The sequence below is a fragment of the Sorex fumeus genome, unplaced genomic scaffold (assembly GCF_029834395.1).
Source record: "Sorex fumeus unplaced genomic scaffold, SorFum_2.1 ptg000098l, whole genome shotgun sequence".
In the NCBI taxonomy this organism is placed as follows: domain Eukaryota; kingdom Metazoa; phylum Chordata; class Mammalia; order Eulipotyphla; family Soricidae; genus Sorex; species Sorex fumeus.
Window position 1 is genome coordinate 78,676,819 of NW_026606155.1, and position 24,592 is coordinate 78,701,410.

General features: G+C 38.2%; 1 protein-coding gene across 1 annotated transcript in view; it reads right to left on the reverse strand.

Annotated features, from left to right (window-relative positions):
• AQR (aquarius intron-binding spliceosomal factor) overlaps window positions 1-24,592 on the reverse strand; it is a 99,807-nt gene that overhangs the window by 32,348 nt on the left and 42,867 nt on the right. Inside the window, exons 15-22 of the mRNA XM_056133320.1 lie at window positions 23,443-23,563; window positions 20,205-20,346; window positions 15,963-16,141; window positions 11,279-11,446; window positions 10,627-10,796; window positions 7,595-7,836; window positions 4,666-4,812; window positions 542-611 (exon numbers count right to left, since the gene is read on the reverse strand). Of these exons, the coding sequence (XP_055989295.1) occupies window positions 542-611; window positions 4,666-4,812; window positions 7,595-7,836; window positions 10,627-10,796; window positions 11,279-11,446; window positions 15,963-16,141; window positions 20,205-20,346; window positions 23,443-23,563 (1,239 nt within the window). The remainder of the gene's footprint in view (window positions 1-541; window positions 612-4,665; window positions 4,813-7,594; window positions 7,837-10,626; window positions 10,797-11,278; window positions 11,447-15,962; window positions 16,142-20,204; window positions 20,347-23,442; window positions 23,564-24,592) is intronic.

Here is a 24,592-nt window from a genome sequence, read left to right on the forward strand (position 1 = left end):
ACAAGACCAACAAATGAACAGTTAGTTATATTATGGTAAAACTTTATTTATGGGGCTATGGGATATTAGAGTGGTTGAATCTGAAGAGCATGGACCTGACCCAGGTTTCATCGCTTGTAATACAAGGTCTCCTGAGCATTCTGGGTGTAGCCCTGGAGGCCACTAAGAACTGCTAACCCTGGAGGCCCCTACTACTGGGGATGACCTGCTGGTCTTCAGCATTGCAGGGCTGAAGCTGCACTGCAGTCTAGGCCTGAGAATTGAACATCCTGCCAGGCTGGCCAAGCATTATCAGGAGTGGCTCATGGGTATTCTGAGCACTGTTTGGAGGCCTCCTACCCCACAATTCCCCCTCCCCCCATCACAAACCTTTATGAACACTAAAATGAGTGGCAAGACATCTATATGCATACAATGTCATAACTATTTATAAACACTTAAAGTTGGTTGAATTTTTTTGTACTTCAAACAGAATGTACGCTAAAAGTTTATGCTTCTAGTCTAAACCCATTAAGAACATGTCTAACAATAATTTTCTTACCATAGTTAGTCCAGGCTGCATTCCAGCACGAATGGCCTCTATCTGTGTATGAGTGAACTGAATTGTATTACTGCAAATAAGAGTAGAAAAAAATTAGGGTTACAAATACAAATGAAAACAAAGACAACAATGACTAGATGTCTAAACATTTGCTTTGTATTTGCCTCTATTCTCCTAATCACAGAACTTCATATCTGAGAAAACTGAAGTAATCTCTTCTGATGAGTTTCTTTACCCCTTCAAGGATAGCTAAACTGAATGAGGTTTGTACAAAGTAGCGCTCTAGCACTGTCCTTGTTCATCAATAGGCTTGAGCGGGCACCAGTAACTCTCCATTTGTGAGACTTGTTGTTACTCTTTTTGGCATATCGAATATGCCAAGGGGAGCTTGCCAGGCTCTGCTGTGCAGGCAGGATGCTCTCTGTAGCTTACCAGGCTCTCTGAGAGGGATGGAGGAATCAAATCCCTGTCAGCCACGTGCAAGGCAAATGTCCTATCCACTGTGCTATGGCTCCAATCCTTGTACAAAGTTGTTACTGTTACTGTATTTGGCATATCGAATACATCACGGGGAGCTTGCTAGGCCCTGCCGTGCGGGTGAGATACTCTCGGTAGCTTGCCGGGCTCTCCGAGAGGGGCAGAGGAATCGAACTCGGGTCGGCCATGTTGGCTGCGTGCAAGGCAAACGCCCTACCGCTGTGCTATCGCTCCAGCCCTTGCTATCGCTCCAGCCCAAAGTAAAGACTACAATTAATTCCCCATACACTTAAGGCATCCCATACTTCATCTGGAGTATCGAAGTTCTAGTTCCTGACCAACTACCAAATGTAAGTCAGTCAGACATGTATGAGGGTAGTTACAACTGCCACATGTAATACTCAGCCATGAGAAGTGAAAAACCCTATGCTCAAATTAAAGTTGCTCTCTAATATTTACTCTTCATGGTCTCTGAACATAACTTATAAAAAATGATTAGAATAGCCAAAACTATCTGAACTGTTCAATCAACCAAACAGAAGGAAGGCCCAGACACATAAATTTAACATAAATTTAAAGCATCAGAAAATTTAAATGCTGGCTAGAGATGTAGCTCATACAGCATTTACGCCTTGCATGCACGAGGTTCTAGGTTTGAATATCAGCACCAAAGAGAAAAGAGGGGTGAGGGGAGGGAAGCTCTTTCCTTGGAGAGGATCTAAAGAAAAGCAAGTCTTTATATATTGCTGGTAGAGATGTAAATTGTTATTAGGTACAGTTATTAGGGAAAACAATATGGAGATTCCTCAGAAAGTTAAAAACATGTGGCAGACCTGGGGTCACCTCCTGGCATTCTAAATAGTCCCCTGAGTGCCTCAAAGAGGGATCCCTGAGCACAGAGCTAGAAGTAAGTCCTGAGCAGAGGCAGGTGTGGCCCTCAAACCAAAATAAATAAAAATATAAAAACAAATTCTATATGATCTAGAAATCTCACTTTGGGGGATTAACAACCACCAGTGTACAAAAATGCTAATATGAAGAATTGCATAGGCATGGTCACTGTAGCACTATTTACAATAGCCAAAAACTGGAAGCAATCTAAGGGGGATACCAACTGAAGAAGAACAAAAATGTGATATCTATACACAATGGATTACTATTCAGCTGAAAGAAAGATGAAATCCTGTCATTAGTGACAACCTGGATTGAGCTAGAGGGTATCATTCTGAGTAAGTAAGAAGAAGAAAAACAAGCACCATATGATTTCACTTATATGTGGCATATAGAGAAAACCAAAAAACAGTCTTAAACAAAACAGTATTAAACAGGGACTGGAGAAACAGTACAACAGGTAAGGTATATTTGCCTTGTACCCAGCAGATCCGGGTTTGATCCCTGGCACCACCCATATATGGCCTCCTGAGCAGAGCCAGGAGTGAAATCTGGGTGGAGTCAGGAATCAGTCCTGAACACCACTGGGTCTGGCCCAACCCTCATCCTACCCCCAGATGTAAAAAATTAATGGAAATTAAAAATATCAGGATGACCTCAAAAACAGGAGAGCAGCAGTACTGGTAGATGCAGCAGAAGCTGGGAAAAACATTCGTAATGCCCGCCTGTCCTTCACCAACTACAAAACCAAGATGACTGCCCTCCGACATCATGATGGATCTATCACATCTTCCAGAAGGGCAATGGAGAAGATTATTCATGAATTCTACTCAGATCTCTTTAATAGCCACATCCACTTGCCCACATACCACATACCACATGATGGATATGTCGTTCCCAATGTTCTCCCTTCCGAAATCCAACATGCCATCTCGTCGGTAAAGAAACAAAAAGCACCTGGCCCAGACAAGATCAGACCTGAACACCTGAAGAACTTACCATCAGTACTCATCAATACATTAGCTCGACTCTTCACACGCTACCTGTCTGAATGCAAGGTTCCATCCCAATGGAAAACCAGCAAGACTGTACTACTATACAAGAAAGGAGACATCCACGACATTGGCAACTATCGCCCAATCTGCCTATTGTCTGTCATCTACAAACTATTCACTCGAGTCATCCTGAATAGGATTAGCAGAACACTAGATGAAGGACAACCATGTGAACAAGCTGGATTCCGAAAAGGATTCAGTACCATCGACCATATCCACACAATAACCAAGCTCATTGAGGTATCTCGGGAGTTCAAGATGCCGCTCTGTCTAACGTTCATTGATTTAAAGAAGGCCTTTGATTCTGTTGAGACGGAAGCGGTCATGGAAGCCCTAGCCAATCAGGGCGTACAAACTCAATACATCAGGATCCTTCGTGAGCTCTATTGCGGATTCACTACCAAGATCTCACCATTCTACAAAGAAGTAATCATCCATATCAAGAGAGGGGTTCGGCAGGGTGATACCATTTCACCAAAACTCTTCAGTGCCACCCTCGAGAACATCATGCGACGACTAGAATGGGAAAACATGGGAGTGAAGATAGATGGTCGGCAACTACACCACCTCCGCTTTGCTGATGACATTGTTCTAATAACACCAAACATCAGCCAAGCGGCACAAATGCTTGCGGACTTTGACCGTGAGTGTGGAAAGGTTGGACTACAGCTGAATCTTACGAAGACAATGTTTATGAGAAACAGCCTTGTTCCTGACGCTCCATTCGCTCTCAACGGAACCACCATCTCCGAATGCAACAGTTATATATACTTAGGTCGAGAAATCAACATGATGAATGACCTGGCACCTGAGTTACGCAGGAGGAAGAGAGCGGCTTGGAATGCCTTCAAGAGCATTGAAGAAATAACTAAAAGGACAAAGAACCTCCAACTACGAGCACATCTCTTTGATTCCACTATTCTTCCTGCATTAACATATGCCTCAGAGACCTGGACCCTACGAAAACAGGATGAGAACACTATTCGGGTCTCTCAAAGAGGAATCGAAAGAACTATGCTTGGAATATCACGATTCACTCAAATGAGAGATAGAATCCGGAGTTCTGATCTTCGTCAACGCTCAAGAATCAGAGACGCTGTCTCATTTGCCAAGACATCAAAAATCAGATGGGCTGGACATGTAATGAGGTTTACAGACAACCGCTGGACTAGAGCCATTACTGATTGGATTCCACGAGACATCAAAAGATCACGTGGACGCCCACCTATAAGATGGTCAGACTTCTTCGTCAAGACCCTAAATGATCGGTTTGAGGCTCTACATGTTCCTAAAACGAACAGATACCATTGGGCTACGCTAGCACGCAACCGGGATGAATGGAGACGTTACTGGCACCCGCTCGAATAAATCGATGAATAACGGGGATTAAGTGATTAAGTGATTAAAAATATCATTAAATTTCTAGAGTATAAGGTAATTAGTGATTACTGTAAAGAAAGGACAAAGGCCAAAGGGGCAGGATGAAGGAGGGGGTGATGTGCACAGAAATAGAGACAAATGGATGACCATGATGATTTTCAGTAATGAACACCAAAATCCAGTATTATAAGGCTACTTCAATAAGATAGGAATAAATGTATACTTCAATGTAAACAAAGAATATTTAAAATTACCAATCCATTTAAAACAACAAACCATTTTTTACTCATCATTACAAATAGCATAGAAAGTAGGAATTACCGTTTGGGTTGATTGTAAGGATAAGGACCCCTATTAGGAATAACATGAGGTTCCACAATTAAGGTTCTTGCCTCTTCTGCATCTTCATCTTCCCCATCTGCATCTTTCCTTTTCTTTCCCTTTCCACTTCTTACTGGAAAAGTTATCCTAGAAGATCAAAACCTTTGTTCATTTTTATGATTAACGAATGATAATTTATCAAGCGTTAATAAGCTTGGCGCTACCGAGAGTATCTCACCTGCACGGCAAAGCCTGGCAAGTGACCCGTGACGTATTCGATATGTCAAACACAGTAACAAGTCTCACAATGGAGACGTCACTGGACCCGCTCGAGCAAATCGATTAACAATGGGAGGACAGTGCTACAGACAGTGCTAATTTATCAAACATCTATTTTGTGCATGACACTGTATATGAAGCAATCTGGTAAGAAACATATTTGTTCTAGAGAAATACAGTAAGTATACATAAATTATTTTTTAACAATCAGATGTAAAAGCACCAACATGCATATTCAAAGGTATCTGGGGATGGGGCTGGAGTGATAGCACAGCGGGTAGGGCATTTGCCTCACACGCAGCCTGACCAAGGTTCAATTCCCAGCATCCCATATGGTCCCCACCCGAGCATGGCCAGGAGTAATTCCCGAGTGCATGAACCAGGAGTAAGTCCTGTGCATCGCTGGGTGTGACCCAAAAAGCAAAATTAAAAAAAAAAGGTATCTGGAGTTCAAAAATCTAGACATCAAAAATGTAAGAAAAAAAATCCAGAAAGAAAGAAGGAACAATGAAAGTTTAAAAGTAGGGGAAAGAGTTGGGGGCCAGGGAAAGAGTTCAATGGTCTGGCACACATGCTTTGTATGCAGGATTTGCAGGTTCGAGACCCAGAATTCCAATGTTCTTCAAGCACCCTCAGGGGTAACCTCACTGAGGACCAAGTATGACACCAAAATAAAAAACACCAAAAAAATGAAAAGTTTGTACTTTTTTCAGGATGTGAGATAAAAGACAATAAGGCTAAAGAGAGACTGGATGGCCCTTTTTATGACACCCTGAAAATACAGAGATGCTCTTATTTATTTGTATTTGAGATGTATTTGAGAGATGCTCTTAGCCTGCAGTCAGTGATACCTCAGAAGGCAACCACCACAGGAACCCAGGAAAGTCACTGAATTTCTTAAAATTAAACCCAAAATGCTGACTGTGTCTTCAGTTTTCTCAGCCCTTCTCTGGAGAATAATAGCTAGGTACTGACCCCAAAAAGCTAAGACTCAAAGCAGTAAACAAGTCAGCCTTATTTTGCTAAATAAAAGGGGAAAAAAAATCAGCTTTTTAGCTAAGGAGGGGAATGACTCTAGCAGTAAGTCATGCAATAGGTTCGTGTGAAGAGACAGAAGAGGTGAGCAAAAGATTGAAAGTGTGGAAGGCCTAATGGGTAGCAGCCAGGAATGACATTAAAAAGCAAACAACAACAACAAAAGGATCCTTTGGAAAGGATCCTTAGTGTCATACTAAGAGAAGTGAGTCAGAAAATAAAATTAAAAAAAAAAAAACAACCGAAAATCAAACAAAGAATGACCCACCCATATGCAAGAGTATACAGAAATAAAGGGACCTAACAATCTCCAGTGGAAACAAACCCTGCCATGGGATCAATGAAACTGGAAACGGAGGAAGAATGGAGACTAAGGAAGGAGAAAGTGGAGGGACATTGGGATAAAAGTGCAGTAACCTGAACACATCTGCAGAGGGATTGGCTCAGCCACATTGCAACTATTGCAGATTGCATCACAACAACAGCAAAAGGATCCTCCTAGCTGAATTCATAGGACACAGTAGGAGTTAAAGGAGACTCCAAGCTGGGTTACATGGACATTTATTAGGAAGGTCTGGAGGAAGACTAGGCTTGGGTGTTATAAAGGATAGATGTCTTGAAAAATGGAATTATATTTAATCTTTTAATTTTATTTATTTACTTATTTTTTTGCTTTTTGGGTCACACCCAGCGATGCACAGGGGTTACTCCTGGTTCATGCACTCAGGAATCACTCCTGGCAGGGCTCAGGGGACCATATGGGATGTTGGGAATCGAACCTGGGTCGGCCGCTGTGCTATTGCTCCAGCACCAGAACAAGTGAAATTATATTTAATAGCTAAATATTTACATTTAGAAGTTTACATTAGATTTGGGAATTCTAACTTCCAACTAAGAAGACAAGCCCTTTGCTACCATCTATCGATATACTGTGGGCCTGACCACTAATCCCTATAATAGAATTTAGGGAACAGCAATTGCATGCTTCAAGATCTCAGTTCTATTTTTTTCTCAAATTAGAAACTTTTAAAATAAAAGCACACTTAATAATAAATATAACCATCTTGTGATTATTTCAAATTTGCTAAACTTAGGTTAAAAGAAACCCAGTATGCTTTCCTAGGGACAAAAAAGTCAATATCCTCTATTCCTATGTACATTAATTAGGAAAAATGTCAGAATATGGAAATAATTGCAAAAAACCCTGCAAAGACACTCTTCTTTAGTCAATGCTATAGATTCATATGGCACCTTTCAGACAACAAGAAAAGCAACTTCAATATGTGATTGGAGAGATAGTACATCAGGTTCAATCTCCGGCATCCCATGTGATTCTCCAAGTACTGCTAGAAGTGATTCCTAAGCACAGAGCCGGGAGTAACCCCTTAGTATCACAGAGTGTGTCTACCCACATCCCCCCACCAAAAAAAACCTAACTTCAATACTAAGATTTAGATAGAGTTCAAAAATTGAATTGATCTTAGTGCTTTTAAAGAAAAAAAATTACAAATAAAATCTAGATATAATATTCAAACTTGCTTTATAGTTCTGAGTGCTTAATTTGGATTTGTGACTACAGAAAGCTTGGAAGGAATCTATCCAACTCTGATTTTACCTGAAAGGGGGTATCTGTAGAGCAGGGTCATCCACAGTTACTTTAACATTGTGACCGGGAAAGCTGGCTTTTAAATGTTCAATGGAGAGAAAAGTATCGTTGAAATCAAGGGTGGCAATCTGATTGGGCATTTTGGAGTAATGTGCACTACTTGGATCCCCATAACCTAAAATGATGTCATGCAGCCAGTCAGGTACCACACAATCAGTATTCATCAAGTTCCGAATGGTTTCCAACACAGCCTGTCATAAAAGGACAGAAAAGGATTGTGTCAAGAAGACATCTCAAACATTTGCACTCCAGTGGAATGCAGAGCTGGCCTCACTAATCCAGAATTCCTGAGTGTTTCACGGCAAGAAGCTATTTTCTGCTGACAGGTGCTTGGCTAGACTGAAGCAACAGCTACATTTTCAACTGATACCATACACTGAGTTTAACAAAAGACCAAATTTAGCAAGAACAGTTTATCCATTAGAAGTTCATTTAGACAGAATGTCATAAATGAGTTTACCACTTGAGCCCTGATGAATTGGAGGAAAACTCAATCAAAACAGCAAGAAAACAATACAGAACAAACTCTTAAACGAAAATGCATCCTTTCAGAAACTCCTTGAGTTTTTTTTCTTTATATTCCGTAGTTCCTCAAACCTACCATCACTACTGACAAAAAAGAACATTAATATGTGCCAGAACTATAAATCAAATCACAACTTAGAAATATTAAACAGTTAATGTTAATTAATACTAAATTAATGGTAATTAGTTAAACCAAATTGAGAACCAAAATTTCTAACTAAATGAAATGTCAGAGAACACTTCAAAATGAAAGAAGCAAGACTACAATAAAAAGTAATTATAGCAGTTAATATATATATATTGCCAAAAGTAATAATGAAAAACCAAGGTAATTTCTTAGATTTCCCATTAATTATTTTAACAAAGTGATTAGTCCTGCATATGGAAATCAGGCTAGGCTATTAATTTCAAAGAATAATTAAATTAGCCATTTCTTTCAATCATAAATGCTATAAAGTTGAGATGCTAGAAAATGTACACTGGTGGAGGGATGGGTATTGGAATACTGTATGACTGAAATTCAATCATGAACAGTTTTGTAATGGTCTATCTCAAGGTGATTCAATAAAGTTTAAAAAAATGCTGTACAGTTGAAACAGGATAACGAAATAACGAGACAGTATAATCACATTATCTTTACTTTCTTGCTCTTATAACTATCTAAATATTCTTATTTAGGTACTTGGCTACTTGTTTATTACTTGGCTAATCTCCATAAGGTTAACATTTCCATGATAGCAGAGGTCTAGAAGAATTTGAATATGGGCTAGGTAAATGGACAGAAGGACAGAAAAATGAGAATGCTTACATAATGATAAGATGAGGGCGCTGCTCTGAAAAAAATAAAAATTTTATTGCAGAGATCAAATATGTTCTTACCAATACAGTGCAGGAGAATGTGGCAAACGGTAAAGAATATTACAAAATAGAATGAAGATACAGTTCAATAAATGGAGGTGGGAGAGACAAATGTTGGAGAGATTTTTGATTCTGGAAAGGCCACACAGAGGAAAGTGGCATTTCAACTTAGATCAAAGTAAAAGACTTATATAAGAACTTTGAGAGCACAAGAATCTGTGTAAGTATATGAAATACAGTGTGATTACATGAAATTCTATATCGAAGATAGGGGTAGAGATAGAGGAGGTGAATAAAACAGTTTCATATGAAGTATTCATATTAGGACAGGGCCACGAGAAAAGAGAAATGAAATGATGCTGTGCAGGGTAAATGATAAAACCGTAAAGATACTCAATGAGCACTTTTTCTTTCCAAACATAGATAAACTCCCTCTCTATGGGGAAAAAACCCCTAAATGCCTCTTTTCATCACTTTCTGGCATTTTTTATTAGCATCCTTCTTAGAACTTCTGGCACCTTCTAACCTTTCATGATAGTTCTTTATATTTCAACAAATATATCTTATCTCTAGTCTACACTCCCTAAAGGCACATATAAACTGTCTTATACATCGCTATTAGATCTGTATTAAAACTTAGTATAATACTTTTATTTCCATGACCCAAACTAATCATTACTGAGAAACAGAGACTGACAAAAAAGAAACCCTGCTGTCACAGATACGCATTTTAATGGAGAAGTCTGATAAATAAGACATATGCAATCATCAGATCTAGTGAAGGCTGTCAGGAAAAAATACAAGTGATCGAATTAGTGATAAGAGAAGAAGACAGTAACTGCGTTAAGTAAGGCTGCCAGAAAGCGGTTTTCTCAGTAGACGGTATTTAAACAGTGTTGTCCCTACTAAAATGAGAGAACAAATCATGCAAGGATGGAGGGAAAACTGTGGAGTCAAGGAAACAATATGTGAGAAGATTTGGATTATTAAAGAAGGGCAAACAGGTTAGTATGACTGGCATGGTGTAAATGAAGGAAGGAAACATTTCAGAAAATTATATTGGAGAGGTAAGCAGAGAACCGACTATGAAGGAGTCTCTTGGTCTATGCTAACATAATGTGACTTTAACAACAGCAACAGAATGTTGAACAAGAGTATTGGGTATAATTCTTTTTTAAATTTTTAATGAATCTCCATGAGATACAGTTACAGATTTATAAACTTTCGTGATTATGTTTCAGTAATACAATGATCGCATCTCTAGTGCCCATTCTCCACCATCAATGTTCCCAGTATCCCTCCCGCAACCCCCTTCATTCCCCCTGCCAAGTACTGGGTATAATTGATGTTCAGTTAGTTGCTACCTGGAGAACAGGGGAGGGACAGGAAAAGTAGGAATAAAAGCAGAGATTAAGACAAAGTCCTTAACCTTTTAGATTTAATATGTTAGGAATTTCATACAGCTGTTTAGAATCAAAATAAAGCCAATCATTATTTCTTAATACCTTTATCTTACACAGTATATCTGAATTTACATCTACAACTTGAAGGTTATTTGAATTATAACAGTAATTTTGGTTACACAACCCAGAATTTACCTTAAAATTATTTTCCTTTGGTTTTCTCCTCATTATTACATTGAAAGTTTCATATACATCTTCTGCTCCACTTTGTATAGTATTGGTCATATCTTGTTGATACTGGTTTGGATCCAAAAACACTCTAAATGTCCTTGACTCTCCTCTAAGATTGGGTCTGGGTTCAGGTCCTGAACATTTTGAAAAAGTTTCTTAAATAAAATGTTTACTTTAAAATTAAATGCTTATCTCCCTGGCATATAGATTACTTTATCCTTTTCCACACATTTCAAAACATAGGATAATGCTTTTCCCAACTGAGAACCATTGCTGTAAAAATTCCAATCAGTAAAACTAAGGAGGAAACAAAAAAGTAAAATACGTAAGAATTGAATAACTGCCTTTAAATGGTTTTAAAACAGTATTATAAAGTATTACAGGGAAAAGTCTAAAATTAAAGTTATTTTATTAAAAATACAGTATCTAACACAGAAACCATACAATCTATTTCTAATACTGGGTGGTAGATATCCTAAACAAATTTTATATTCAGTTCTCTTTGTTGATTTAGTAGGTAAAGCAATTTTTTAAATTACCTCAAAAAAAAAAAAAAAAGCAAAGAAATTTATCACTATGGACATATTCTCTTTAAAATATGTATGATTTATCATACCATCTTCAATGACACGTCCTTTATCATCCAGCATGCCCTGGATTTCACAGCCTCTGACATAAACCAGGCCAACCTGCTCAATAAATGGTCTCCTTCGGTCAAACTTGGTGCCATAAGGTTTTGTGGGGCGCACGGTAATTAAAAAGCATACATCGTGTTTACGAAGTCCTGGTGAAATAAAGACATTCTTACTTAATCAGATGCTATTATTTTTATTCTATTGTTGGTAAATCCTCATTTTATCTTTAGAATAAAGATATAAAAATATATATATTATCTTTGAAAATATCAGAGGTGATCAATGACTATATCTGCATTGCAATGCAATAATGGGTTTTCCTATACTCTACAATACTTAATGTTTGACAGCAATAATTTGGGTAAAAATTTCTCTTTGCATTAAAATTAGAATTCTTTCTGCCATGGATACATTATTGGATAAGTCCTCCACACATGCTCCACAATAAGATACTTCTGATCATTCTTGCTTTTATCAATCTTATAAGTAACCAAAAAATATGGATAACATATTTTACTTCTGTCACATTTAGCTAGTTTTTATGATCAGTTTAAACTATTAGTGTCATCCCAACAATAGCCTAATTGCATTTCATTAGTTAACTCAATAATAATTCATCAAAAACATTGTTATGGATATCATCTGTAGATGACTGTAGTTTCAGATAGAAAATATCAAACACATTTTTAAAAAAAAATTTTATTAGTGAAACACCATGAGGTACAATTGTAGACTTACAAATTTTTGTGCTTGGGTTTCAATTATACAATGATTAAGTACCCATCCCTCCACCAGTGCCCATTTTCCACCACCATGGGTCCCAGTATCCCTCCCACCTCCCCCATTCCCCTATCCCACCCTGCCTCTGTGGCAGGGCATTCCCTTTTATTCTCTCTCTCCTTTTGGGTGCTGAGGTTTGCAAAAGAGGCATTGAGTGGCAATCATGTTTGGTCTATAGTCTACTTTCAGCATGCTTCTCCCATCCTGGGAGGATCCTCCCAACACCCTTTATTTGGTGCTCCCTTCTCTATGTGAGTTCCCGTTTCCCATAGCATGTGTGGCTGGCCTCCAAGCCATGGAGTAAACCTCCTGGTACTAATCACGGCCACTCTTGGGTGTTAGTCTCCTATTTTGATACTTTTGTTACTTTGTTTAAACACATTTTATACATGAATAAGAAATGAAAGATTTGTCCAAATCCATAGTCTCTTAGTTATCTGATCAAATAATGAACTTAACTGAATTTCCAAGAAAAGTAGAAGAGGCTACCAGACAAAGGCATCAAAATGAGACCACACAGCATGAAATGTCATACCACTTAATCTTTTCTTCTTTCCTTATGCATTTTTGTTAGCCACCGTTACTATCAACCCAGTAAAATGAGTATATGGCTTATAGTAGAGACCAAATTGGTTTGAGTTAATATAAAGTGGGATTCAAGTTTGTTGAAATAATAATTTTATTCCTCAACAAACACTGTGTAAAGAAGCAAAAGCACAACTAGGCAACAACAAAAAGGAGGACTAGAAGTTCTACATCTTCTGATCTGTATAATTCTGATCATCAAATATCCAAATCTTAGGACTACTAAGTGGTCCTGAGAAGTAGTTTAGTATCTATTAATGTCACTTTATGGCAAAATTGAGGAATGATTGTTTATTCCCCACGAAAGAACAACATTTTAAGTGGGATATCTTATCTATTTAAAAACACATTTATTACAATGAGTTCAATTACCTCTCGCCTTTCAACCATTAGTATCTACTCCATCCTGGCTGTGACAACCCTAAGCAGAATACAGAATTCCAGTTTTATTAATTCCATTTCCTTCCCTTCAAATGGGTTGATGAGGAAGCTAAAGAACTGAGCTTAATTAAAATCCTTGAAGCGAGAAAAAGAACGTTTGACATTATACTTAATTTACTTATTCTGGGTCTTCCCAAACAGTATTCTTGGGGGCCTGAATAGTTACTCCCTGCTCAGGCTTGATGATTCAATGCTAAGGCTGAATGATGCAAAACTGCTAAGCCCAGGTGGCATTAGGAGCCATTAGTATCACACTGGTGGTGCTTGGGGGCCTTTAGGCTACAGCTGGTGGTGTTGGAAATGAATTACACATGCTATTACACAAGCTATTTCCATTGCCCTACAGCAGCACTGCACTGCACTGTCATCCTGTTGTTCATCAATTTTGCTCGAGCAAGCACCAGTAACGTCTCCATTTGTCCCTGTCTGCTGGATCCAGGAACACGAAGTGAGACTTATTGTTACTGATTTTGGCATATCGAATACGCCACGGGTAGCTTGTCAGGATCTGCCATGCGGGCTGGAAACTCTCAGTAGCTTGCCGGGCTCTCTGAGAGGGATGGAGGAATGGAACCCAGGAGGGCCGCGTGCAAGGCCTACCTGCCCTACCAGCTGTGCTATCGCTCCAGCCCTTAGTCTTAACTCTTAAAAACTTTTCCCTTTCTGGGGACCTTGGTGGTGGAAAATGTACAGTAATGAAAGGACCAGTGTTGAAATGCTATCATAAGTGACTATGTAACTGTACATCTCATTGTGGTTTAATAAAAGAAAATGAAAAAATCAAAAGATAGATATTTTAAATAACTTTTAAAAAATTATTCCCTTTTGACAGAACAATATTAGTTCATACTTCGTTGAACTCCTCTCACTTTTGGCATCATTTCTTACTTGGTTATTCCATCACAGATCCACACAGTGTTTGAGTTTATCTGCTCCCATGGAAAACACTTTTCTGCCACCATGTCCTATGATATAAAACACTGATTCCACAATATCCTTCTATTTCCTATTCTGACCATCGAAACTGACCCATTCTATTTTTTATTCTACTAGAGATCTATGCTTATAAAAGGAAAGACAACAAATAAAAGGTTATGTGATGGTCTTCCCCCCAAAACAGAAAAGGGGGTCGGGTAAAACTGTGTGAGAGATAGCAGAGGTGTTAAGCAGCTTGCCCTACATTAAGTCATTATGGGTTGAGTCCCTGGCACCACATGGTCCTCATCTAAGCCCTGGAACCAGTCAGTCTTCCAAACTACATCTTCCACCAAACTCCTCCAGGAGCAGCCCCAGACCACAGGATCAAACTGCTCCTCACAAATAAGTAAACTGACTAAAATTTCACCCCCTTCCCTTCTAAAACTATCATATAAACTTGTTCGGTAATCTGTCATCTACAAGCTATTAAAAAGGATCAGTTTTTATACTGCTATTTATTTAAAGGGAATGGTACTTGCTATTGTTAGTAGCATAACTTCTAGGAGTAGACTGTTAATTATCTGCTCTGTAGAACTGTCCTCCAGTTATTCATCGATATGCTCAAGTGGACACCAGTAAAGTCTCACAACAAATTGTGAGACTTGTTGTTATTGTTTTTGGCATATCGAATATGTCACGGGTAGCTTGCCAGGCTTTGCCGTGTGGGCAAGATACTCTCAGTAGTTTGCTGGGCTCTCCGAGAGGGGTTAATTATCTACTGTGTAAAAAAAAAATCTGAATTAATACCTTTTGATAAATAAAAGACCTTCTCCAGCAACTTAATGTCCTCCTTGAGATTCAGCAATAGGAAAGCAATGATAGTAATAACACTATCCTACTTGTGGAACATACCAGACTGAAACTCTTTTGAAGAATACAGGAATCACAGAAACAATCTGGTAGAGACTATATCCATTACAATGGCCATCTGTTAAACATTTGGCCAGTTTTGCCGCTGAATTCTTTGAGAATTGTTTGATAATATATCACACAGTTTCTGTGGTTGTAAAAAGCTAAGGGAAAGCATTAAATTTATGAAACCTGCTAAGGGACTATCCTTTTCCTTCTGAAATGCCAAGAAGGTAAAAGGATGCAAAACTTATGGGCAACTGTTCCTTAAATCTTTCAGTGACAGTTGGGAGAAAAATATAAAATTGCCAATTAAAAATGAGTTCATGTGTCATTTCTAACACAGGTGTCAATGTTTAAATTATTTGTCTTAACTTTGTAGCTATGAACAAATTCTGCTTCTAAATAAAATTGATTGTAACATAGAACCCCCACCCCTAAAATATTACTAGTAAGGGACAGAGAAAATAATTTAATTTCTTTACAAATACTATTTATCTTTAGAACAACTGATTTCATTGATTTTATTCTGACTTCCTCCCCTTGGTGATCTATTATCCTTTCTTTCTGAGGCAATTAGTTAGGCCGCCATAAAATTCCTTTTGAGTTGATTTTGTGTCTCTCTTTCTCACAAATCATATGCACGTAATTATTAGTCTTATTCTTACAGTGAAAATGATAATCCTTGTTCTCTTCAATTTTGGCTATTTTTATCTTTTAAAATTACCAATTTTCTAATTTTCTCCCACTTGACATACACTCATGCAAGTTATATGTGGGAGTGAATGCAGATGGGGACGCATACAAGGCTGTGCCTTACCCGCTGTAGCACTTGTCTGGCCCCTGACAATGGTCAGTTTCTAAATCAAACTTCAAAGATCAAAGTCAATGAATGTTCAAAAAGATAATCTTTAGTAAAACTGTTCTCTAACTATGGAAAGTGTAAGATAAAGTAAGATAAGCATAAGGGTATGCTATGGTAAAATAAACCAAAAGGCAAAGGAATTTTCACTTTGTGAAACACAAAATTACCTTCCCACTCATCTTTGATGTGATCTCTGACATTCAGATTGATGGTCACGTCCGCACGCACTCGTGTTGGCCAGTTTTCACCTATGTTGGGTTTGGCAACTTCAACTACAGTGAAGGCCACAATGGGCTGGGCCATTCGTGCCCAGCCACCAAACACCACACCACCATACTCAGACTGCCTGAAAACCAAAGAAGTGGATTGTTACTAAGACAAAATTCACTCTTCCCTACATTTCGACCAGTAAATAAAAGCGCATGTCCAGTCAGTATTTAAGCCCTTATATTAGTAATTCTAATTTCTAAACTTGAACAAAAAGAAAAATAGAATACTATCCACACCCCTGGGAAAAATAAGGTTAAAATGATGTGCACACTAGCTGATCCATCTTTCAATGAATAAAATAATATAGCAAATTTAGTTTTATCTTACTTTCTTAACTTACCCCTCGCATTGAAACAGGCTCAACTATTTTTCCTTATGTACTTCATGAATTTCTATAAGCTATTTTAAAAATGTTTTAGAACATGTCAGAATTTAAAAACTTAAAAACAAATAACTGTGCAAATGCATCCTTTAGGAAACATAATATTTAAACTATTTAAAAGATGCTGCTCAGAGATCTGGGAGAAATAATCAAGTTAGTTGTAATAACTATAGCCACTAACACCCAAATATCCATTGTTTTGTCTCATATCAGTCCATCTAGTGCTCTAGCTTTTAACATTAAATAGTATATTTGGGAAGAGCCCGGCAAGCTACCGAGAGTATTCGATATGCCAGACACAGTAACAACAAAGTCTCCAATGGAGACGTTACTGGGCCCGCTCGAGCAAATCGACGATCAACGGGAGGGCCTTTACCTTTACCTTTTATACTCTAAAAACTTTAGCAACGTGTCAAAATTGCAAAGTATTGCCAAAAACACCTTTACATGTATATATATACATATATAAAGGTAAGTATAGATGATGGTACAAAACTGTACAGTGTAACACCTAAGGACAGTAGAGATAAGTGTCAGGAAGATCACACCATGGTTTAGAAGCTGGCCTCACATGCTGGAGGGAAAGGCAGCTGGAATGGAGAAGGGACCACTAAGTAAATGATGATTGGAGGGATCGACCGGGATGGGAGATGTGTGCTGAAAGTAGACACAATGAACTCTCAGTATCTGTACTGCATATCATAATGTCCAAAATGAGAAAGTACGATTGTACCTGCCACAGAGGAAGGGAGTGGGGTGGGGCTGACAGGTGGGACACTGGGAACAATGGTGGCAGAAAATGTGTACTGGTGGGGGGATGGGCGCTCAAGCACTGTTTGACTAAAATGTAATCATGCAAGTTTGTAACTATCTCACAGTGATCCAGTAAAACTTCTTAAAAAAAAATGTATAGTCTAAGTCAGAGAGATAGTATAAAACATATACATATATTTTAACAATTCAATGTAAAGGCTTTGTGGTCATGGTCACGGTCCTCCCGTTGTTCATCGATTTGCTTGAGTGGGACCAGTAACGTTTCCATCATGAGACTTTGTTGTTACTGTGTCTGGCATATCGAATACGTCGCGGGGAGCTTGCCAGGCTCTGCCGTGCGGGCGAGATACTCTCGGTAGCTTGCCAGGCTCTCCGAGAGGGGTGGAGGAATCGAACTCGGGTCGGCCATGTTGGCCGCTTGTAAGGCAAAGGCCCTACCGCTTTGCTATCGCTCCAGCCCCCCAAAGGCTTTGTGGTATAACAAAAAATCATAGGACTTCATTAACATCACAGAGAAAAACTAATTAAAATAAAAAAATTAATGTTCTAGATTTCAATGACTTTGTTAGTGCTGAGACAATTTCTAAAAGGTATTAGCTTGGGGCCTGGGAAATAGCTCAAAGGACTGGAGCATGCATTTTGCTCACAGGAAGCCCAAGTTCAGACTTCCAGCACCATGTGGTCTCCTGGGCACTGCCGGGAGCAATTGTTATTTATCACGACTGGAGTTGCCGTCCAACACTGCTGTGTAGAGCCCCGAAACCAAAAACAAAAAGCATTACAGCATTACCTGTGCCTAAATCCTTTTTAAAAGTTTTTTTTTTTTAAGTAATTACTTTCTCAATTGTACTTTACTATAGCATAGTTCACATACCATAAAATTTATTACAAATATACAACGATTTTTTGGGGGGGGTTGGGGGAGGAGGGCACACCTGGCTTACTCATGTCTCTGTGCTCAGGAATCATTCCTGGCAGAGCTTGGGGAACCATATGCAATGCTGGGCAATGAAACCCAGTTAGCCATGTGCAAAGCAAGCACTTTACCTGCTATGCTATGTTTTTGGGCCCAATATACAATTTTTTTTTTAATCAGAGAATATGGAATAGAAAGAAATCCAGTCCACATATAGATCTAGTCATATTTAACAGTTTAAATGATGGGCAGTCTGAATGAAATCTCAGAAAAATGTATTATCTTAAGTGTGAATAACATAGTTCCAGAAATCAAAACTTCCAGACCCCAGAAGTAATTATATCAAGTAAATAATCTTTTTATTAGTTGACCATAAAATCTCTAAGCATTTTTGCTTTATTTGGCACTTAAGCAAAACATAAGAGAATTCTAGGATGAACTGGTACTTAATAAATGCCCAGTTTGTAAAAGGGCAAAGTTAGGTCCAGATTTTGTGCCTGTAGACACAAGGTAATCAGAAATTTTAAGGGAGCTTTTTAATCAAGCACTCCCCCGGGGTCCAAACAATGGGCAACAATTTCAGCAAAGCTGTGGGCAGGGATGATCAGCCAGTGGGTATACAAATCTCACAGTGCTAGCCTGCCTACTGACTCAACTGATTATTAAGTCAAAAATACTTTATGTTGTGTTCTATAGTCTCACCCAGAATAACTTTTCACATAATAATTAATTAAAAAATAGAACTATGAAATAAAATATAGAAGTAAAAAAAAATAGATCATAATCACAGTGTCCATGTTGCCCTCTGTAATTAGCAAGGAGAGAAGCCTAGAGGATACCTGAATTGGTTCTTATTCAAAAGAATTTATTAAAAAATGTTGTCTAATTGTATGTGCATGCATGGAATGACAATAATTCATTTTATGGAACTAGCTTTACTCATTTATAATCACCTCTGGTATATAATATTTTCATCACTTTCATACTTAAAATGAAGGGTCTCTACCCAATCAGTCATATTTTTTATTTTTAACTTATTTTTGGTTTTTTGGTCACACCCGGCAATGTTCAGGCATTACTCCTGGCTCTGTACTCAGGGATTACTCCTGGTGGTGCTTGGGGAACTATATGGGATGTCGAGAATTGAACCTGGGTCCAGTGCATGCAAGGCAAGCACCCTACCAGCTGTATTATCTCTCCAGCCCCCCAGTCAGTCATGTTTAAAAGGCAAAACTAAGGGTTAGAGCTATACTATAGTGGGTAAGGAGCTTGCCTTGCACATGGCTGGCCCGAGTTCAATCCCTGGCATCTCATATGGTCCCCCAACTACTGCCCGGGGTAGTCTCTGAGTGCAGAGCCAGGAGTAACTCCTGAGTACCACCAGGTGTGACCCCAAAATAAAACAAAAAGACAAAACTGACCTTTACAAATCTCAAAACATGGAGATACCAATATGCAGAAACTAGAATAAAAATCCTTAGTTAAAGGAATTCCAGACATGATTAGCAGGTAGGGAGTAGAGTTCAATACTTCCTCATAAAAAAAATTACTCAATTGTCCCCAAAAATAAATGCTCAGAATTTAGTCTCTTGTAGGCAACTACAGACTGAAGGCTAGTGCTCTACTCAGTCTACCCAATGTTCGCCAACAGCCCTCATCTTTGACTAAGTCCTTTGGAAAGGCTGATTAAGACCAATGGCAACAGCTTCAAGAGCAGTTGGGCAGTAAAATACCTCTTTACCATAAGTTTCTGTCAGGATGTAAACTAACAGAAGCTTATTACTCTCATTAATATCTAACCCACTTCCTTTCACATTTCTCCCTCAATGGTGGTCTCATCCCCCATATCCCAGCTCCAATCCCAATTACTCAGAAACCTATTTTTATGTTAATACATTTTGATAAGACTAAGTCATATTAAAGATATTTTTTCAAAGAGTCAATAGCCTATATCTAGAAGGGTTCTTAGTGCCGAAGTATATCATTCCTCAATAAACTGAGTTTTCTGACATAAGTGGATCTCTACAGTTTGCTTCTCTTCATTATAAGTGGAACCAATTTACTAACCACGGCTTCATTCTGCTGACACTGTCCTCGATGTCCTGTCTAATTTCATAGGTTGATTCTAAGCGGAAGAGATTGAAGTTCCTTAGGAGATAATCATGAAGAGTCAAAAACTGCAAATTCAGCTTGGGAAGAGCAAGACAACCTGGGGAAAAAAAAGTCCAATTTTGAATATTTAATCAGGTATCTGCTTTATAAATTTGGTATGACTGCACCATAAATATCTGCACCATAAATTTGGTATGACTCTAACTAAATGACCTGACTGTAGCATACAGTATTTGATAAGGTCTTAATTTTATTTTCACAAAGATAGAAACCAATTTAGCAAGTGGCAATTGCGTTGGGAACGAAGGATGAGTTCTGTTAATATGTATAACTTGCATATCAATAACTTATGTATCAACGGTGCTTCTAAAATGTATCTGAAGATATTTAAAAGTAAGTCTTGAGCAGGGGACATAATTCCCAGGCTGGAGAACATGCTCTGCATGTGGGAGCCCCAGGCTCAATCCTCTCTATAGCCAGGTCCCTCACGGTCTACCAGGAACGACCCCCAAGCTCTACTCAGGAGTAGCTCCTGAGCACTGCTAGGCTCAAACAAACAAATACCACCAAATTTATATGTCACAAATCCTGTAATAAATAATGTTACCATAAACCTAGCTCATGATAATATGTAGTAAGAAAACTAACTTGGCATATTACACTGCAGCATAAATCTTTTTGTTTTGTTTTTTTTCCCCTTCTTTTGGGTCACACTTGGCGATGCACAGGGGTTACTCCTGGCTCATGCACTCAGGAATTATTCCCGGCAGTGTTCGGGGGACCATATGGGATGCTGGGAATCGAACTCAGGTTGGCCTCATGCAAGGCAAACACCCTACCCACTGTGCTATCATTCCAGCCCCTGCAGCATAAATTTTTAACGATTACTATGCTATTTCAAAAGTTAATGTTTTTATTACACTTTAAAAATAAGGCATTGAGGGGCTGGAGCGATGGCACAGCGGGTAGCAGTTTGCCTTGCATGTGGCCAACCAGGGTTCGAGTCCCAGCATCCCATATGGTCCCCTGAGCACCGCCAGGAGTGATTACTGAGTGCATAAGCCAGAAGTAACCTCTGTGCTCGCCAGGTGTGACCCAAAAAGCAATAAATAAATAAATAAATAAATATAAATAAGGCATTGATTATGCTTTTCCTGGAGTCACTCTGTTCTATCTATAATAAAATGTCATTTTTTTCATCTTATCTCATATTTACCAAGGTAAAAACAGACCTAACAGAAGAAACATTGATGTGCAAAAATGTCTCATCACTTGTTTGTAAACTCTGATTCAATCAAATGAAATTTCTTTCAGGCCAGATGCTAAGAAAAAGCATCTTTCAATAGCCTATTTTTATTTTTTAAAATGACCAAAAAATATTGCACCATTTTATAATCCTTGCTGAATGAAAAAATCTAGGTGTTAAGCAGCAATGCTTCATTTTTTTTTTAATCATAAAGAGGCTAGGAAACACGGTGGTGCACCACCAAGAACTTTGTCTCACCGAGGTGCGACACACAAGAGCCTTGTTACACCATGAGCTGTCAATTAGAAAAAAATGTAGAGCCGAGAGAAATGTAGAGCCACTTGTCTTACATATTACCAACTGGATTCGATCCATGGTACCCCATTTGGTCCCCTGAACTCTGTTAAGTGAGATCCTGAGCGGAAGGAAGTACTAAGCAGTACAGGGTGCAATTTTTTCATTAAAAAAAATGCAGATGGGAAACTACAGATGAACAATTAAAGTTCTTGAACAGATCAGAAAGGAAGGGAGACACAGAGAGAGTAGTTCTAGAATAAGAGATATTTCAAAAATGTACAAAACTACAATCTGTAGGGGCAGACATATGGGAGATTAACTATGAAGAAGTACAAGTTAGCAAGTGCTATTAAGGCCAGGAATAGTTACTTCTGGGTGAGGGAGGAACTAGCAGGACACACAAGAAGATGCTAGGACAGCTGACCGGTGTTGTTCCCTAGATAATAATAAGATTTACTTCATTTTAGATGGTTCTCTGTACGTGAATATTTTATAAGAAAATGATTGATAATATTAAACCTTTTATAAAAAATTTTCTGTACAATTCCTATGTATATATTAAGTATCTATTCCAAGTTCATACTTATTGTCTCTCCTGGGGAGCTACAAGCAATCTACTCAATTATGCAGTATTAGCTTTGACCTCTGTCTATTTTAAAGCAGCAGATACTGACTCAGACAAAGTGCCATCCAAGGTCAACGAAGAACAAAGAAAAGACGGAACCAGTTGTCCATCTGACACCATTTGACAACCAAATGTTGTTCTCAAATGTTTCTCTTCTATAAAAGTACAAGGACTTAAATTCTTTAAATAACTCCTTTCCACTTCAGTGGAAATTTAGAAAATAATAGGAATGAAAAAAAAGTGAAAAATTATACTAAGAAACACTTTGAACTGAGTCAAAATCCGAAAATAGTACCAAAGGTACCCAAAATAGTAGTAAACATAACATTATTTGGTACGAATAATGTTATATTACTATATAAGTATAAACATAACTTTATTTTACTAAAAAGACAAACTATTTTGGGGGCTGGAGAGATAGTACTGCAGATAAGAAGCTTGGCTTGCATACTGCTGATGAGGGTTTGATCCCCAGCATCCCATATGGTCCCCTAAACCTCTCCAGGAGTGATGCCTCAGTTCAGTCAAGAGTAAGATCACACCTGGTGGTGATCCAAAAACAAATAAATAAAAGTATTAAGAAGATGTCCCACCCCTACTCTCAAAAGGCTTTGAAAAATAAAGCACTACTAAAGTGTTATAGTGACATAATGAGAGCTATAATTTCCATATTACTAGGTCTCCTTAACACAACTTCATTATGGTCATAGGTCTTACAGGGAGATATATCTATACATGGATAAATACATGGTAAAAAGTCATGGTTAAACTTAATAAAAATCCTTAATGCTATGTGTTCAATTCTAAGACAAAAGAATTAATTTAATTAATAAATTAGAACATTATTTTAATATGTAGATTAAATAGATTCAACTGTATATGACAAATTATAAATTAAGGAATTAAAAATATTTCCCACCCCCTACTCTCAAAAGGCTTTGAAAAATAAACATGCTACCAAACAAAGCTGTTAGAGTGACACAATGAAAGTTAGATGTTAGTCCTGAATTCTAAATGTCTTATACCTTCTCCAGAATAGTACTCAGTTGGGACAATATTTTCATCCCATATGATTTTCTCAGTTGGATATAAAGGCATCTGGTTTAACTGCTGAATTTGAGAAATTCGTCGTTCATGACGGGATACCTAAAAAAAAAAAAAAACCAGGTCCATGGCAAAGTCAGGAACATTTTTCTACATCAATATAATTTATAAAGAAAGTCCCTACAAAGCACACAATGTGAAGTTTCATCTTTGAGTTACTGCAGCAATTAAAACTTTTTCCCCCCACTTTCTTTATAACTCAGAACTGAAAGAGGAATCAAACATGAGGGATTTTGGAACTGAGAGATCCGAGTTCAACTCCAAATACTTTTAACTTAGGAACTATGTAAAAGAAGGGCAAGTGACTTCCAGATCTTGGTGTCCTTTTCAGTTAAGCCCTAATTCTGGGTACAGTTTCCATTCTGGGAGCTGGAGACATAGTACAGTGAGTAGGGCACTTGTGTTGCATACTGCTGACAAGGCTTGATCCCTGGCACACCACATGGTCCCCAGAACACAGCCAAGAGTGATCCCTGAGAGCACGAAGCCAGGAGTTAGTCCTAGTACCACGTGTGTGGCCCCCCCAAAAAACCCCACAAAACAGAAAAAAGAAAGAGTTTCCATTCTGATACAAACTAGCTAAATAATCTCTGGAAAGGCTATTAATCTGCTGGACTCCCTACTTTGTCAAAGAAGCATTGAATTTGATAACCTACACTAATACCCTTCTGCTGTTAATGTCTCAAAGTAGAAATAAATTTCCTACCTAATTAGACGTTAAAAGAGCGATACATTTGAAAAATGCACCACAATCTTTTCTGTAAAGAAAGCATTATTTTATGGAAGAAGGTATGTGATATTATCCAAACAATATGTGTATTTCAACTTTATGAAAGAAAAATATGGAAAGACTCTGGCAATATAAATCTTTAACATTGTTTTATCAAGCATAGCTATTTCAGTTTTAAGGGTGAAATTTCAGCTATAAGATCCAATAGGCACTATTAATTTTATACATAATTCTACTTCCATTAGAAAGATTCCAGGGGTGGGGGGTGGAGGGGAGAGGGAGGGAATACTCATTTCTTTCTATAGTAAGGATTTATTGTTAATCCTCAAAACCTGACTTAA